Source organism: Nannobrachium achirus (genome assembly GCF_963921795.1).
Source record: "Nannobrachium achirus genome assembly, chromosome: 17".
NCBI lineage: Eukaryota > Metazoa > Chordata > Actinopteri > Myctophiformes > Myctophidae > Nannobrachium > Nannobrachium achirus.
In genome coordinates this window covers 26,068,907-26,086,012 of record NC_137824.1, presented here as the reverse complement: position 1 = coordinate 26,086,012, position 17,106 = coordinate 26,068,907, and the positions used below count along the sequence as shown (strand labels likewise).

The 17,106-nt window shown below is 40.5% G+C and overlaps 1 protein-coding gene across 1 annotated transcript; it reads right to left on the bottom strand.

Moving 5' to 3' along the window:
• Window positions 1–2,301: 2,301 nt before the first annotated feature.
• On the bottom strand, window positions 2,302–12,077 carry dpf2l (D4, zinc and double PHD fingers family 2, like). Its single transcript, XM_080745496.1, has 11 exons — window positions 12,018–12,077; window positions 10,619–10,779; window positions 9,797–9,903; window positions 8,922–9,119; window positions 8,074–8,166; window positions 6,727–6,811; window positions 6,064–6,198; window positions 4,927–5,058; window positions 4,659–4,771; window positions 4,160–4,241; window positions 2,302–3,892 (listed from the first exon to the last, which is right to left on the bottom strand). Exons 1-11 carry the CDS (start codon window positions 12,047–12,049, stop codon window positions 3,807–3,809), a joined length of 1,224 nt encoding a protein of 407 aa, XP_080601622.1. The 5' UTR covers window positions 12,050–12,077; the 3' UTR covers window positions 2,302–3,806.
• Window positions 12,078–17,106: the final 5,029 nt, after the last annotated feature.

Genomic DNA, 17,106 nt, shown 5'->3' with positions numbered 1-17,106 from the left:
CCCCCTGCTGTGGCTGGTGCTGGTGGGAAAAAAAGAGAGAAGAGATGAGAAAAGAATCCGACTCTTTTTTAAAATTATGGTTAAACTAGTCCTACAAGATATGTGCTTCAAATTAAGTGCAGACAAACAAACAAACACACACACGCACGCACGCGCGCGCGCGCAGCACGCGGGTACGGGTACACACACACACACACACACACTCACACTCACACTCTCACACACACACACACACACACACACACACACACACACACACACACACTCCTCCAAGCAGAAACCGCATTCTTGAGTCAACAAAGGTCTTGTAAATCCAAAACAGTTTTCTGAAAAACATATAGGCTACTATATATCAAGTGGTTCCAACTGTGTCATGTCGAGGACCCCCAAAAAGATATGTGTTTGGCCGCAGACCCCATCTAAATCAGATTTTTTTTCTTCTGGGGACCCCCGGCCCAGAAGCAAAGATTTTGGTTACAAATGTTGCCTCATGCTAGATGCAGAATAGATGCACCATAAAAATGCTAATATACAGCATACGATTTGTGAAAGTGACAAACGGGCTTCACAGTTATGTCAGGTCTGTTCGACATATGCTAATTGATGGGTTAATATTATTAATATAATATAGTGGTGTGTAGCCTACCAATTTGTGTATAACGGTCAAATATCTTAATCCTTTGATTGTGCTGTTTGCCACCCTGTGTTCCAAAACAAACCCTGTTGTTTTAACTTTGTTGTTCCTACAGCCTTGACACTGTACAAGGGCCTGATGTATGTAACTGGCAAACCATCTTTAATCAACAATTCTGTTGTGTTCTGACCACATATAAAGGTCAGGTCAGCCGATGAGGTGACCACGGTCACCTATTACATCATACTGTTAAAGTAACTATATAAAACCATGTCAACTGTCTATTAGGCAGAGAAGCAACGATGGGTGTACTGTACTTGCCGTTTGCTGTACCGTACAATTTGAACTCTGAACTATAGCTACTTTCAATACAACTAACAGAAAACGGAAAAAAAAAAGAAAACGGAATTACACTGGTGTGGACTCATTTCTTGTGTGCGAGTACTTTAATATTTTGGGGGAAAACTGTCTATATGGAATATAATAATCTTTCCATCACTAATGATGATGCGGATTCACCGAGGAGAAACGCTGTGACAGACAGACACTCAGACAGACATTTGGATAATTATATGTTTGAGTAGGCCCGCCCTATATTATTTTAAAAATGTCTCACTTTGCAGATAAAGATGATAATTCAACTTATTCAAGCTTTCTGTACAGCTGCAATGTTAGTGAGTTTAATGTCATTTAATGCAAACATTTTCTGTTGGGTCTCCTACCTCTGTTCTAGCTGCTCCAAAAGTGTTAAGCAACATCCACTGAACATAATCCAATCTTCATTTTTCTTGGTGTTGCATGCATTGTTGCATTATACATCCATTGATGGTATAGTATTGCTGGTGTTGGTTTTGGCATGCTTCCATGACAACTCACCATCAAGGCGTGAAAATAAAGGCAATGCATTTTTAATAGATTCCTTGTTTGCTCGCCACCTGGAAACCTCAGACAAGCAACTTGGTAAAGGCAACAGCACACATCAATAACACCCACGATTACAAACACCAGAATGCTACCTAGGCTTACTTACACTATAATCAACATATGACGATCAGACACAGACAGATTAACAATGGGGAAGGCATGTATTATTATATAAACACGCAACAGGACACAGGTGCAGCAGACAACACTGACAAGGGAACACAGGGGTCTAAGGACACCTGGGGGACATTAGGAGCAGGACAGGAAGAGTGCACACCTTTGGTGGGGGATTGATTGACCATTGGCCAAAACGTCCCCATAGTCCGAAAAATGTTAGGTTATTTGGGGGGTATATATTAGGGGTCAAGTTTAACTGCTGTGTAAATAAGTAAAGGACGTATAGGCCTAGTAACTTTCTTAGTCTGGCAGATCCACGGGCCACTGGGAAACTGGAGCCGGTAATGTGATAAGCATTGAAGTTGTATTAAAACAAAGATAAAGATAACTTGTAATTCAGATACATGGATATTTTTTATTTTAGTAGCGCTAAATCAGTTTCAATACCAAAAGAAATGTAAAAAATAAAAGTACAACAAAGTACATTTTACCAGTACAAATACTCATATTATGGAATCAGAACCACAAAAAAATTCAGACATGTCACCGCCATAACAAAATAGAAAAAGTCAATACAATACATACAATGCATTAGTCCCCCCCCCCCCTCCCCAATTGATGCCGTTAACTATACTGTATACTTTACAAAATTCTACTAGAAAAACTCCCAATACCAATGGAATATCAAGTAATATATACGGTATACAAAATGTAAAAAATAAAATAAAAATAATAGTCTGAGTGTCTGTGTGCATTCATATGGGTGTGATTTGCATGCAAATCTACCTCAGTGGGACAAGGAAATGATAAAAGCAGTTACATAATGAACACGTTGTGACCATTCAGTCTAGAGTCACCAGTCTGACAGCAATGGATTTCTCAAGGTTTGTATATAATATATATATATAAAGTTAAGGGATTGATGCTTGGTTCACATAATTGGATGATTCTTGAAAAGTGTTTCAGTGCCAGAGAAGTTTGTTGACACAAAGTCTGATATCAAAAGCTTCAGGTAACTAGACACTAATCAAAACGAACTGACCTGACTTTTGGACCATAATGGCAAAAATGTAAAAAGTGAATAGGCTAATAATTGGCAAAAAAAAAAGAAAAGAAAAAAAAAAGAGAAAAAAAAAACAAGGTCATTAAGTGACATTATAGAGCCAAGTGGATTATTATGGCAATACACTCGAGCACTGCCATTGACATAAGTTGTCTGAACAGCTGAATGTTTTTCTATCTTTGAGGAAGAGTCCACATTATTAGCTCAAACTAGAATCTAAATCCAGGAATAGGGCTCTGCTTTATCCAAAGGCATATTTAAGTAATCTCTGTCTCACTGACTCTGAATAACATATAGATGACCAAACAAGGCTTTTGAGAATAACCATCCAGAGCAGCAGAGTGATATAATGAAGGGATGACGGTGAGTATTTCAGACTAGGTACCTTGGCACCAACAGGTTCCCCACAGAGAAGACCTCTCCAATATAGAAACGCTTTAACAGAAATACGCAGACAAACGCCACTACAAAAGTCCACAAGTAATAACAATATCCCTTGTAAATGGGATCTATATTGAAAACCCATTTGCTTTGATGGTCTTCTTTCGTCCCCACCCAGTGAGTAAAAATAGATATTTGGCAACAAAACAAACCGTTAGCAGTCCACCTTGCTTGTTAATCAAATGCTATTTTATCATTGCCTTGGTGAATAAATATGGCTACAGGTTATGTGATCAAATTATTCGTTGATGCCTTCATTATTCAACCTCATGCACATTTCTCGTATTCTGTGTGTGTGTGAGTATAGATATGCGCACACGCGCACAGCGCCGCACACACACACACGCACATTTCTCGTATTCTGTGTGTGTATATGACTGTGTTAATTGTATGAAAGCACACCTTGCTTGGGGTCTTCGCTGACAGGGCAATTATATTCATAATTTAAGTTTCCCCCTATTTGTTGGTCTATGTTGGAATGATCCCCCATTTGAAGCAGTAGATAAAAACAATGCTTCTGTAGATGATTCTTTATGAGGCGAGGCCGTATCTGGACGGAGCCCCTGCAGCAGCGGACTGGGAGGAATGGGTTCCCATTGCCGAGGGTGAACCTTGTTGTAGTGACAATCACTCGGGGGCAGAGCTCTGGTTCTGCTGGTATATGGAGGCCTTGTCCTTCAGCAAAGCCAGGCAGAGGTGGCAACTCCAGCTCCCTACACACACACACACACACACACACACACACACACACACACACACACACACACACACACACACACACACACACACACACACACACACACACACACACACACACACACACACACACACACACACACACACACACACACACACACACACACACACACACACACACACACAGAGTTGTAATTAAACATTAAGTATAGTGCCAGACTTCATACTTCTACTACTTATCGGCGTAATCGGCCCAAACATGCAATTTCAGTTTCAAAACTTACCCTCTGGGGGCTCGGTCATAGGGGGGGCAAGACAATACATGTGGTAGCCTCTGTCACAGTCATCACAGAACAACAGTTGATCCTGTAAACAGAGACAGCATAAGATGCAATCTAAAAATGTAAAAACTTTATTGGGCAACAGAGTTTACAATCAAAAGGGGATCTACATGTAAATGCCATGTCCGTATGGGATTAGTTTAGGTGGAGCTGGTCAGGTCATTTAACTGTAATTTGCTAGTTTTAGTTCCAAGCTCATTGTTACATGTACTACATATTTGCAGTAATGCATCTTAGGATGATTAACAAGAATTCACCATTATGATGAAAACGCAATTTCTTAACAGTAGCCCCATTTCCTTTTTTTGGGACAAAATAGGAATGCATTTTCTTTTGCACCTTTTTAGCAGTAGTGGTAACTTGATTGCCATTGTGATAAGCACAGCTGATTATGTGCAGAAGACAGGAAATGTGCAGCAGTAAGAAAGGCAGACGTGCTCACATCATTCTCAGAGGTACCACAGACATTGCAGCACTTGCACTCGATACACTGCCAGCGGTAGGTCTTCACTGCAGCCATCATCACTGCTGTGAACTGTAGGCATGTTGGGTGTCCTGGTGGGCATAGGGAGAACACAAGGAGATGCCGTAAAAACGATGAAACATGACTAAACTTGATTAAAAAACATGGTTTCATAGCGCTGTTTGGCTTCCCTGATAATGAATGGGTAATGGGCAAACAAAGGGGGGAGTACATATTGGTCCCATACCCGAGCGTCCACAATCAGAGCAGGACACAAGCTCCTCTGATTGGCCTGTCTTCTGGTTTAGGGTGGAGTCTCCCAGGCAGAAGTCACAGTAGTCGTTTGGTAGGGCCAGTCCATTTGGACCCTTTTTAGGTGCTGAGAACAAAAGAAAAAAAAAACACAATTCACTACACTATATGACAATCTGTCTCCTCTTCTAAAAATGTAATCAAAGGATATTTGATTTATAGTTTAGTTTCCTCCTTTTACATTTCCTTTTTATTATCAAAACGTATCATTTGCAAATTAAATAGGACAACATGCAGCCTTGAATACGCTAAAGATAATAGATGTGATGCAACAGCTTTGTTGACAAATTAAGTATAGTGTTCTGTCACTTAGTGTGAACAGAGGGTATAACATCAAGTTTTTCAGTTGGGTTTTGTAACGTGCTTCAAAATAATAGTGGGGGATAAAAATAAAAATAAGATTTTTAGCGGTGCCAGCCACTCCAACAAGTGACCAAGTGTGTATGCATGTACAGATCCATCTAAAAGAATTAGAATATTGTGTAAAAGTAAACTTTCATATATTCTAGATCCACTGCACATTCAGTGAATTATTCCAAACCTTTTTTTGTTAACATTTAGATTTTTTACGGCATACAGCTCATGAATATCACAAGTCCACATTTCTGTGGACTTTATAATAGAGAAATGTCAACCTTCTGAAGTCAGAGTTGCTTGAAGTCCAGTGGGAAGTTTCTGCAGTTAGTTATGGTTTGGGGTGCTAGGGAATCTGCAATGCTTTTTTACACAATATTAATTTTTTTAGATGGATCTGTATGTCTGTATGATGATCGAGTGTGTTTGTCCATATGTCTGTGTGAGCACGACCTCAACAGCTGCAATACCGCTGGGTGACCTACCTTCAAGTGGCGCTGTTGAGCAGCCTTGAAGTGAATGGACAGGGATTTAACATTGCTCCTCCAGTTCATATAGCTTAATGAAATTAACTCAAAGGCACCGCTCACTTCACATTGGGTGTGAATTTCTAAATAAAAAAAGAAAGAAACTGCCTCTGTGCAAGCGCACAAACGCTTGCACGCATGCACATAATGTATACTCTCTCCCTCTCTCTCTCTCGACGAGTGCGACTCACTCTTCTGTTCCTCAGGCTGGCGAGGAGTGGGTGGTGCCTCGATCTCCTCTCGGTCCTCGCCCTCCTCCTCGGCCAGGTGAGAGTGTGTGTAGTGGTAACTCAGGCCCGGACGGTTCTTGTAGCGCTTCCCACAAACTGACACACACACACACGGTGATATAGCAGTGTTACGGTAGCGGCGGTAGTTAAGACACCGGCAAAAAGGCGGAAGAAAAGAACAACGACAGTCACTGGCTCAAAAATTAAAGGCGGCTATATTTGGTTTTAGTTTTATGGTTAACCTTCACCCGACACTCTGTTTGCAGCTTATACGTTGAGCGGTGTGGTCTGTGCAAGCTATGACAAATCCACAAACAAGAGATACTTTGAATAATTGAAAAACTAAAAGCAGAACAAACGAAAAGCAGAACAAGAATATCCTGTGGCTGCTCCAAATCCTATATTGTTGAACTTGTAGCAGTTCCTGGTGAGCTCTTTCAGGTCAAAGCATGCATAGCAGCAGGCTGTACTTTTACGGATATGTCTTGCTTTTTTTCCTTTTTACACAAAAAACAAAAAGGAACACACCAAACCAAGCACACAACTGCCCCTCTCTGACATGCACGTACGTGCTCACACGCGCACACACAAGCAAGAACATTATGTAGGAAAGGCTCTACTTACTGTCACAGGCATAAGGTTTGTCCCTCTCTTCCAGAGCTGCAGCAGCGGCTTCTGTCTTCTTCTTGCCGTTCCTCTCACTGCGACTCTGTGCAAGTTACCCAGGAGTTTAAGTGAATAAAAGATTAAAACCCCCTCCCCCATGTTTAAACTAAAATACCACTTGTCAACTCGGCTTGACAATACAATACCCAATAGCCAATACAGCAGGGCTTGAGACTAAGGGACTCCCGACGTCCCGGGGACGTAAAAATATAAATTTGGGACGCAAATTAATCTCCCCTGGGACGCAGACGGAGCCAACGGCGCATATCAATGTCACTGCTCAAATGGTGTGCAAACTCGCAGCATGAGACACACAGAAAATAAATATGATGTAAACAGAATGTTTAAGAATTTTCAAGTGGAACTTAGTTGCTAAAATGCTGCGCTATTTGAAGAGGTTACCAGCAGAATGAGGTAGAGAACAGACTGTCAATCTGGGTTACAAGTTTTACTAGTGGAAAATAGCCGATCTACAAGCTGTGGCTGAGAGATAAATCTTACCATCCCCTTTCCTTGGAAAATATCGCTGCGACACAAAGAGTAACGTTGGATATGATTTGGATTGTGATATTAATAATGAAAATGAAAAGCGGAACGCGATGTCGAGCGGAACAAGCGGAGAGAAACGAGACGGTCGAAGGATGGTCGCGTCTAGCAGCGGTGGCGTGAGGTTCGAAATGGAGGTGGAGGAGGAATTGGAAAATGAAAGAAATGATTCGGAAGAACAGAGAGCCACTATCAGTGACACAAGATCAATTGCAGGAGGTGGAAGGAGTATGTAGATCAAGAAGGCTGACGAGGTATGAGGGGGGAAAACGGGTGTTTTCCAAGTCAGTATGTTTGACATTTGACGGGGACTTACCAGAACGGATATATGCTGAATGTATGAGCTATCGTGTCAGGCCTTATGAGAGAGCTCCGTTAAGGTGCTATTGTTGTCAACAGTTTGGGCATGTAGCGGTGGTATGTAAGGTCAACAAAGTGTGTGGGAGGTGTGGAGAAGAAAGTTGCAAAGGAAAGTGTAAGGAACAAGCAGCATAGTGTTTGTATTTAATAGTAATACTAATAGTTCTGCATTCATTTATTATTTTTTATATTATTCTTTGGGGACGGATTACATTCATTTGGGGACGGTTAAATTTGTATTTGGGGACGGTCCCGGGACATAGGTGAAAAAGGTTAGTCTGGAGCCCTGCAATACAGTACAATATAATACCAATACAATAACCCTAAATGCTGCATTTTTAAAACAAAACATGTGTAACAAACTGATACTGCTCAGAGGATGAGATATATGAAATTCACCTTGGACTTGCTCTTGCCTCGCCTCTTGGGAGTCTCGTCCTCAAAGTCCTCGTCATCCAAATCATCCAGGTAGTCATCATGGTCCAAGACTCTCTACAAAGATCCAGCAAAAGGGGGAATCAAGATTAGTGATGGAAGCACACTGACATTTTCTTCTAGCCTATGAACAACACTTCCTTGAACCTTGAACCATGTTTCTGAACATGTTAACCCTGTGGGCACTATAGAGCTCTAATATTATCTATGCATTTAGCTGTATCATGACCATTGTGTATCTTAGAGAAATCGAGTACATCTAAGGAGACAGCCGGTTCTGTGATTTTAAATAAATGTGCCTCTTACATACAGTACCTCTAGTACCTGCAGACAATTTTGACATCCAGGCAGTCAGCTGTTTGCAAATTGTTGAGATCTATTTTACAGCCAATTGCTGCTAACAAGGAGCAAAATACATCATCTTACAAATATTGCAGGTAATTATTTTCTTGGTGAGGTTTAGGGTGAAATGCTCTCAGACTTTGATGTTTTTGGATGCAAAGTGTTTCTGCAAACAGTGTCACCATTATTATGTGCTAAATTTTGCTTCATGGTTGTTATTGCACATGTGCAACTCTCCACAGATTGTAAGGGAAGAGAGATGGCTCACTCCTCCTTAAATATATAATTTAAATGCCAGATAAACTATGTTAAAGTGGATAAAATACAAATTGCAAGTTGTTATATTTTTAACAGATATGAAAGAGGCACATATGTATGTAAAACATACTGTGGCCTCAGCACTGACTTACAAACTACAACCCAACTCATAGAAACTCATGGGGGTGCCCAGTTGGAACTCATAGCCTGACCTTGCGGATACGTCCAGAGGAAGTGTGGGTGGATGCAGAGGCCGCGGCAGCAGGCTCGGCTACGGCCTGGTCATCCTCAGGGCCACGGTGATCTGACAAAGCCCCTCTCCTTTCCAGGGGCTCCCCCTTCAGCAAGGCCTCCAGGCTGCTGCCATCCGCTGCACCCAAGGCATCACGCTTCAGACCCAGCTCCACGTCAGCTGTGGACACGCACAAAAGAAGAGACAAAAATGCGAATAGACCAACACACACAAAACAGAACTAAAGAGTCAGGGACTGCCAGCTATCTGGTGCATAGTTGCTGGACATCAATCCAATCCACTTTATTTATATAGCACATTTTGGTTTACAAAGTGCTGCACAGAAAATTATAAGCTAAAGTAAATACACTTTATGAAAACACTAACAAAACACACTAAATTAAACCAGTAAGACTCCCTAATCGGGAGATAAGCGACCGTCAGGTCGCACACACAAACTTTAGAAGGCAATGGTAGCCAATCAGGAGGGAATATGGGAAATGGGACAGATCCATGTTGATGACATGACTTTAGAGATACTGTGTACCGCTTTGCGTGATTTTAGGGCAAAATCTGTAGGAGCAGTGTCCAAAAATGTGTTTTGCAAGAATCGGCCTCATGGTGGCGCTAGAAGAGGGCCATGTGAGAAATGAGGGGTTGTGGTTTGGCAGCCAATGAGTGTATGTGCAAAGTTTGGCATGGATAGGGGCAACGGTGGCAGAGATATGAGTAGGGCAAAAGTGTGACGTGTGACGTGACTGACAGACAGCCGATGGAGGTTTTGATAGTAACTGCAACCTGACGGTCGCAACAAACAGTGAAATAAAACAAGTCTAGCAGAATGTTTCAAATACCTGTTTTAAGAGGTGGGAAGGCCAGCCGTGGATCCTCAGGAGGGTGGGCACGTCTCTTCTTTCTCCAGCGGCGGGCTGGGTAGGTATAGAGCTGCCCTGGAGCCACACCTGTTCAAATAAATGAAACACTTTTTAACCACTTAACACTATTTAGCAAAACAAACCTTAGTTACAACTGTATTTGGACCACTTTTTACGTCTACACCAAATCTCTTCACCAAAAATAGCTGATCTACAAGCTCACAATGTGTCACATTGCAACGCGTTGTGAGCTTGTAGAACTGCTATTTTTGCCGTTCCCCTCCAGAATATGGATGCTGGGAAGTGGTTAACACACACACACCGGTGAAATAACTGTGTCCCTCTAGTCAAACCAATGTTAAAGTCCTTGCCTTGGCCCTGTTTGTTTCAATTAAGCCTGCCGATTGTGGTGTTTTCACTTTAAAATGGCAGATCTACAATACAAGCTCATAACGCAGATGCATTGTAAGGTAGTAAATCTTATTTTTGAAACATTTTGAATAGGGTTGATCTTAAATGTACTTGTTTTCTTGAAATGTAATACTTTTTAGGACAAAATATCGGTCTATATCGGGAATGGGTTTTCAGGATCAGGATCGGTGTCACGGTTCTTTATCGGTACATCATAACAAGTAAAACTTATTTTTGTTCGGCTTCCTTAAGACAACGTAGCAGCATAGGCAATAATAATAAAGAAATGAAAAAACAAGAGCAAAAAGAGAGAGTATGCTAATACTAATAACGGACCCATAAATATGGCATCAGTCTAGCACTACTCATTTAAATCTACTATTGTCCACACCTGCACTCCTGTGCCTCTTCTCCATCCAGATGTAGCAGTTGGACTGGGCCACACCGGTCTGGGAGTCCAGGAAAGGCATAAGGATGCTGCGCTCTGCACATAGACGGGCATTGTAGCTATGACACTGCTCCATAGCATCTTTGTAATACTGCTCGCCTAGCCTGAAATGCAGAGGATGGACAGTCAATGACACGTCAAATGTCAACAGTCAGAAGAAATAGATCATCAGTGTCATTGATGAAGCGATATATTAATCGAGGTAGAGTTCATAATAAGTAGGGCTAGGTGATAGGGAGTGGGGACTAAATCAAATAGATATTTTTGAACCAATACTGATCAATGTGAAGAAGACAATATATTTTGTTTTAATTTGTCAAAAACATATCGTGAAAATAGCTAGTCTAGAACAGTGGTTCTCAACCTTTTCAGGCCGCGACCCCCGAAATAATCATATTTTAAAGGGGGGGCCCACACCCTGACGAGTACTAAGAGTTGAGGCATTACATTTTGTATAACATATAATTTTGTAATTTGTAGATCGGCTATTTTCACAATTCTACCTCTAATATTTGACAATTTGGCCATTGTTTAATTTGACATTTTAGAGGTATTAAAAAGTCCTTAAATTGTCACTTTAGAAATGAGCAGATACCCTCTATAAACTTAAACTCTTTGTAGGTTTGTTTACTGTTGAGTGAGAAAACAATGTTGCGCCCCCCACATTAGCACATCTGTTCTTAAATGAGGGCTTGAAAAGGTTAAAACCAGGAAAAGACAACACATACGTAGTACCCCCAAAAAATAAATTTTCATCATGACATACCAGAAATGCCCAATTGCCCATTGGCCTGTCATTAAAATGCTAGTGTACACATTCTGTTCCACATATTTTCAATTTCCCACGACACCAAAGAGTGACACCTTTTACATCTGACAACTAAATCAGTGTCTGTTTCCATTGTGATGACTAGCGCAGCGGTGGGAGCATATTCAGAACAAAAGGTGGCTTATTAGCAGACCTTTAATCTTAAACATGCGACTGCCAGACTGACAAATAACCACTATTCCTGTATGTTTGAGCTATCAACTTGTAATGATTTGGATGTTTGTCGCGAATTTAAACACCAAAAGCACTTCACTGCCTGGCTAATTTGTTAACCCGTGGCAAGGAAAAAAAAAGAGCTACTCAGTGGTAGCATCATTCAGTACACTGCTGACCACGGCTAGCACGCTAGCACAGTAGCTAACGTTACCCTCTGGGGATCATTGCTGTCTTCCGACATTATGAATGCGGCATTTGCATTTTTCTGAGCGTACGGGCTCTTGTTATTTTAACCTGCACATGTAACCATGTTGGTCTTGAGTTTCTTGTTCTCCAATAAAAAAGGGTAAAACTTACACTTTCACAACACTATCGACGGCCGCCGCCATGTTTGCTTGATGCAGTTGTGTGAGCGCTACGGCGCCTGCGCAATGCGCATACTACTATTATCACGTTCCACTCTGGTTCCACGGGTTCCACTCTATGGTTCCACTCTATGGTAATGTTAATATGAGATACTTAAATTGTTTCCTGTGGAAATAAGCGTAGTCTTTTCATGGATCTCCTTTTAGTAGACCTTGTACCAGTGAACTGTACCGTCATGAAACTGTACCTTTTCCTAGGCAAACTTCTAATAAAGTCTTCAATCAATCAATCAATCAATGGTTCCACTCTCTATGTTCCACAGAACAAAAGCACATAACTGACAAACACCGAGTTTCTTTTCATTTTATTTAACGAAATACGTTGGTTAATTCGTCAATAAAATGTTAACACTGTTGAATTTAACATAACTAGACATTCTGCATACATGACATGTGCTCAATGCACATTGCAATAGACAGTGATGGGATTCATACAACTATGACAGGGTAAAGAAAAGAAAAGAAAAGAAAAGAAAAGAAAAGAAAAGAGAAGGGAAGGGAAGGGAAGGGAAGGAAAGGGAAGGGAAGCTTATCCCAGTGCAGTGATTCACTGAATGTGGATTGGGTGAGTGAAGAGAAGAGGGAAAGGAAGAAAAGAAAAGAAAATAACACGAAAACTGTTTTTGTGCTCTCTAGTGTTCGCATTGATAGTAGTTATCATGGATGTCATGTCAGTTTTCAATCTGAGCATATTTCTAAGGAAGGAATAGACCGTTTGTCAGCCTTCTGATTGGTCCCTGAGACTCCCTGACTGGCCAACCAGAAAAAAACATTCACTTTTTGCTATCGGGGGTGGAGTTTGTGCAGTGGAGAATGTTGCTTCAGCCTTTCAAAAACTGTCCGCAGTGCGCGACACGGAGATCGGCCGGTACGGTGATAGCGACGGCAAGCGTCAAGCGATCTCGCTCATCATAACGAATAAGCTTCAACAAACTAGTTCACATGTACCTTATCAATGGTCTAAGAGTCACGATTGGGTACATATAATTTAAATGGGCAGAATTACGAAAAGCCAGCCTATTATGTGAGGAGAAACATTCTCTCTGTCCTCTTCCTAGTACCCAAGATGCAATGCGCTTCTCTTTCTATCTCTTATCCAGAGGATTAAACTAATTAAAACATTTATTTTTCGGGGGAAAACTACTGTTTTGCTATGTAATTACTGTACCTTTTTCTTCCCTTTTTATTAATATCACGTAGATGTGTTTTTTGTGGTACTTTATATAGCTGTAATGAGGCTATGAAGGGAAAAAAAATCGCATCCACTACCACTATAAAATAATCTGCAAAGAGGATTCTGTCCCACTGGGATTAAACAAATTAAAACATATATTTTCGGGTAAATCCCCTGTTTTGCAATGTAACTACTGTACCTTTGTCTTCCCTTTTTATTAATATCACCTAGGTGTTTTTCCTTTGGTACTTTATATAGCTGTAATGAGGCTATGAAGGGAAAAAAAATCCCATCCACTTCCACTATAAAAACAATCTGCCCAGGGTTAATGTCCCATCATAGTAACAGGGCAGAATGGGGCGGGATTTGCAAAAGGGTTTATTGGGGCAAAGGCTGCACCAATTCCCCAGAAGTTCTTTCTCTCTCTCTCTCTCTCTCTCTCTCTCTCTCTCTCTCTCTCTCTCTCTCTAGATGTTTTTGTGAATAGTGAAAGTGTACAATAATTGTAGCCTAATATGACTGGATTATAATACAGTAGTACATTTATGAGGCCATACTTTCTCTGTTCATATGACATTTTGCAGTTATAATAAAAAAAAACATTGTTTTTACTGTCTATACACAATAATATCCTTAGTGTCAGAAGAAGAGTGTACATTACCAGTTTATTTTTGTTCTATTTGTACACTCCTAGTTAAATTAACAATGAGGGCCCTTCTGAGTCTCTCAACCAAGTATGGTGGACATCCATTCATCCATTCTGATGTTATCTTGCTAAAAACAGACAGACCAACAACATGTTTTGCAAACATGTTTTTGAAAACAGGGCGTGAATACATTTCCAAATGTATTGTTGTATTTCTATTTAATCATCTCATCCCCCCCCCCCTCCCGGTAAACTGTGGTGTTCCTCAAGGTAGCATACTGGGACCTCTGTTGTTCCTAATATACGTGAACGACATGGCATCTGCTTGTGACTGCAACCTGTTCCTGTTCGCGGATGACTCGGCTCTCCTAGTCTCGGGCAAGGACCACTTGCAGGTTGAGAAGACACTTAACTCTGAACTAAGTAAGATCTGCACATGGCTTAACGACAACAAATTATCAATTCACCTGGGTAAAACAGAGTCCATCCTCTTTGGATCAAATCATAACCTCAAAAAAGTTGATAACTTCACAATCAAAGTGGGTGACAAGGTCATAACACGAAAAAATGAAATCTCTTACTTAGGATGTATCCTTGAAGCTAATCTTTCCAGTGAAAAGATGACTTCTAAAGTAATAAATAAAATCAACCAACGAACTCGTTTCCTACAGAGGATCGCCCCGATGGTCAATTCCAACACACTGAAGACCATAGCTGGTGCAATAATCCAGCCCCTCTTTGACTACGGAGTCCACGTATGGTATTGTGACGCCCCACAAGCCCTGAAAACTAAACTACAAACAGCCCAAAATAAACTAATTAGGGTCCTGCTTAGACTTCCCTATCAGACTCACCTCACCGCTACTCACCAGTTAAGAGTGGGGTGGCTCAGAGTAGTTGACAGAGTACAGCAACTTGCAATGGGCCTGGTGTACAAGATACACTACACCACTATGATACCCAAGTACCTGTCAAAATACTTTATAAACATTAAGGATGTCCATAATTACAACACCAGAGGCAGCGCCACAGATCACTTTCAACCCAGAGTCAAAACCAACAAAGGGTCAAACTCTTTTTTCTGCTATACCACCAAAATGTGGAAAGCCTTACCGAAGGCCACAAAGGAGTGTGGATCACTAGCATCCTTTAAAATTGCCCTGAAAAACCACTTACAGGCAGCAGCCGTTCGCAACTGGTAAAAAAGAATCTAGCCCAACCCTACCCTCCCCTGCCCCTTCTTTGTATATACTGTTTGTTTTGACTTACTGTCTTCTATTTTGTTTTTCTTTACATATCTACTGCATAGTACTGTGTTCTATTTGTCTGTCATTCAATGTTATATGAGATACTTCAATGGTTTCCAGTGGAAATAAGCTTAGTCTTTTCATGGATCTCCTTTTAGTAGACCTTGTACCAGTGAACTGTACCGTCATGAAACTGTACCTTTTCCTATGCAAACTTCTAATAAAGTCTTCAATCAATCAATCAAAACCAAGTTTTTATTAAAAATCTGCCTATCTGTTCTCTATGTTTATCGTGACATTGTTTGTAAGGTTGACCATGGCCAGTTAACTATATCTTTGAGGCCGCCTATGATCATTTCCTCTTATATTATATGAAAATCTGCCCATAAATTGTAACGTTTTCTTGATAAACCAATAAACCAATACAAATTAAATAAATGCCCGCAAAGCCTGGCTGCACCAACACCTCTTGCTTGTGACCTTGACATTTGACCTTTTCAACCTAGGCAGGACCACCAAGATTCATGAATGAAGGAAATAGGACTAATTAAAAACTTAAAAATCTGCTTTATTTAAATGTAAGAATATTTCCAGTAGAGATTAGCTCAACTTATTTGCAACATGTATTTTTTATTTATTTTAGAAATGTCTTGCTTCTCTTTTGAGACTTGTTGCTGCAACATTAATGTAGGCCTATGTGCTTGCATCCCCTGACTGCCTTCATTCAACAATCCTGCTTATCATGCAATGAATCCCTTAAAAAATAGTGATAGCCTAGGTATACAGCTGAGCTTGTAGTCATAACCTGACAAAGATGTATTCCTTGAAACGTCTTATAGGCTATTATTTTGTCTGCACCTTGTCAATAAAAGAAAGGCTTAATTTGTTTGTGCAAGTGCCTTAGAGGTTTTTGGAAATGTTTTTTGAAATAAAGATGAGCAGCTGAGCAAAAGCAGAGTGCGGGAGTTTTTGTTCATGAAATATCTTTTCATGATTTCTTACAGTGAGTGACACCATCATGGAGCAAAGTATGTTTATATAAATTGGGCTTTTATTGTAGGGCATGGTCTGCTTCCATACAGCTTACATTAATGTAATGGAAGCTATGGTTTACATTCTCAAAAACTGAACACAATATGTTACAGTAACAATACGACAAGTAGAAAAAATGAATCACACAGACAGAACACAGGATTTTATTGCACTCAACAAACACTCAGTTTCCTCTCCAAACAAAAGCATTCAATGTAAGGGAGGGATGGTGTCCTTAAAACACATTAGCATAAAATTATCTTTGTAATTTACATTGTTTTGGTGCTGACTCAGTGAGTCATTACAGAAACACAATCTTTGTGCTAAGAAGCTTTTAGGACAGAGAGGTATTATATACCATGGTAAAGTCAACAGTGGCTTAGTGCAATCATCTATAGATGTGGGTCAGCCATGCTATGTCAGAGAGCCATACAATAAAACTCTACATAAAATAACCGCACACTGACTGAGAAGCAGCCATACGCTGAATAAACATATGACGATAGTTTGATCATTGAGGTTTAGCTGTGGCAGTCATAAAGTATTACACAGAAAGTGTAGGTACAGTACTATATATAAATACAACACGTAAATTTGTTGTGTGACATAGTGCATTATCGTGTTTGGCGGCAGGTTAATATCTCAAAACGTGGACTGGAGGTGCCTGGTATAAAACTATGTAAAATATTCAGATATCAAAGATAAAACATACCGTTTTTGGCCCATCACTGTAGTAGTAATGCTGTTCAATGCTTTCCATCCATATACTTGACCAATTACGGCCAGCTGTGAATGTAGAAACAATCACAGTATTTATTGGGGGGGCCCACTGAGTCTCCCTGCATGTGTGTCTGTTAATTGGAATCACTTCAGTAAAAGTGTGAGCCTGTATGTATTCCTGTCACCTCTGTCACTCTTGTGC

What these genes read in the sequence shown, in the direction of transcription:
- dpf2l (XM_080745496.1), bottom strand. Translation starts at nt 12,049, where the DNA reads ATGGCGGCGGCCGTCGATAGTGTTGTGAAAGT. An exon ending in CTCTGATTGTGGACGCTCGG is followed by an intron (nt 4,772 to 4,926) that starts GTATGGGACCAA and finishes TATGCCCACCAG; the next exon opens with GACACCCAACATGCCTACAG. An exon ending in TATGACCGAGCCCCCAGAGG is followed by an intron (nt 3,893 to 4,159) that starts GTAAGTTTTGAA and finishes GTGTGTGTGTAG; the next exon opens with GGAGCTGGAGTTGCCACCTC.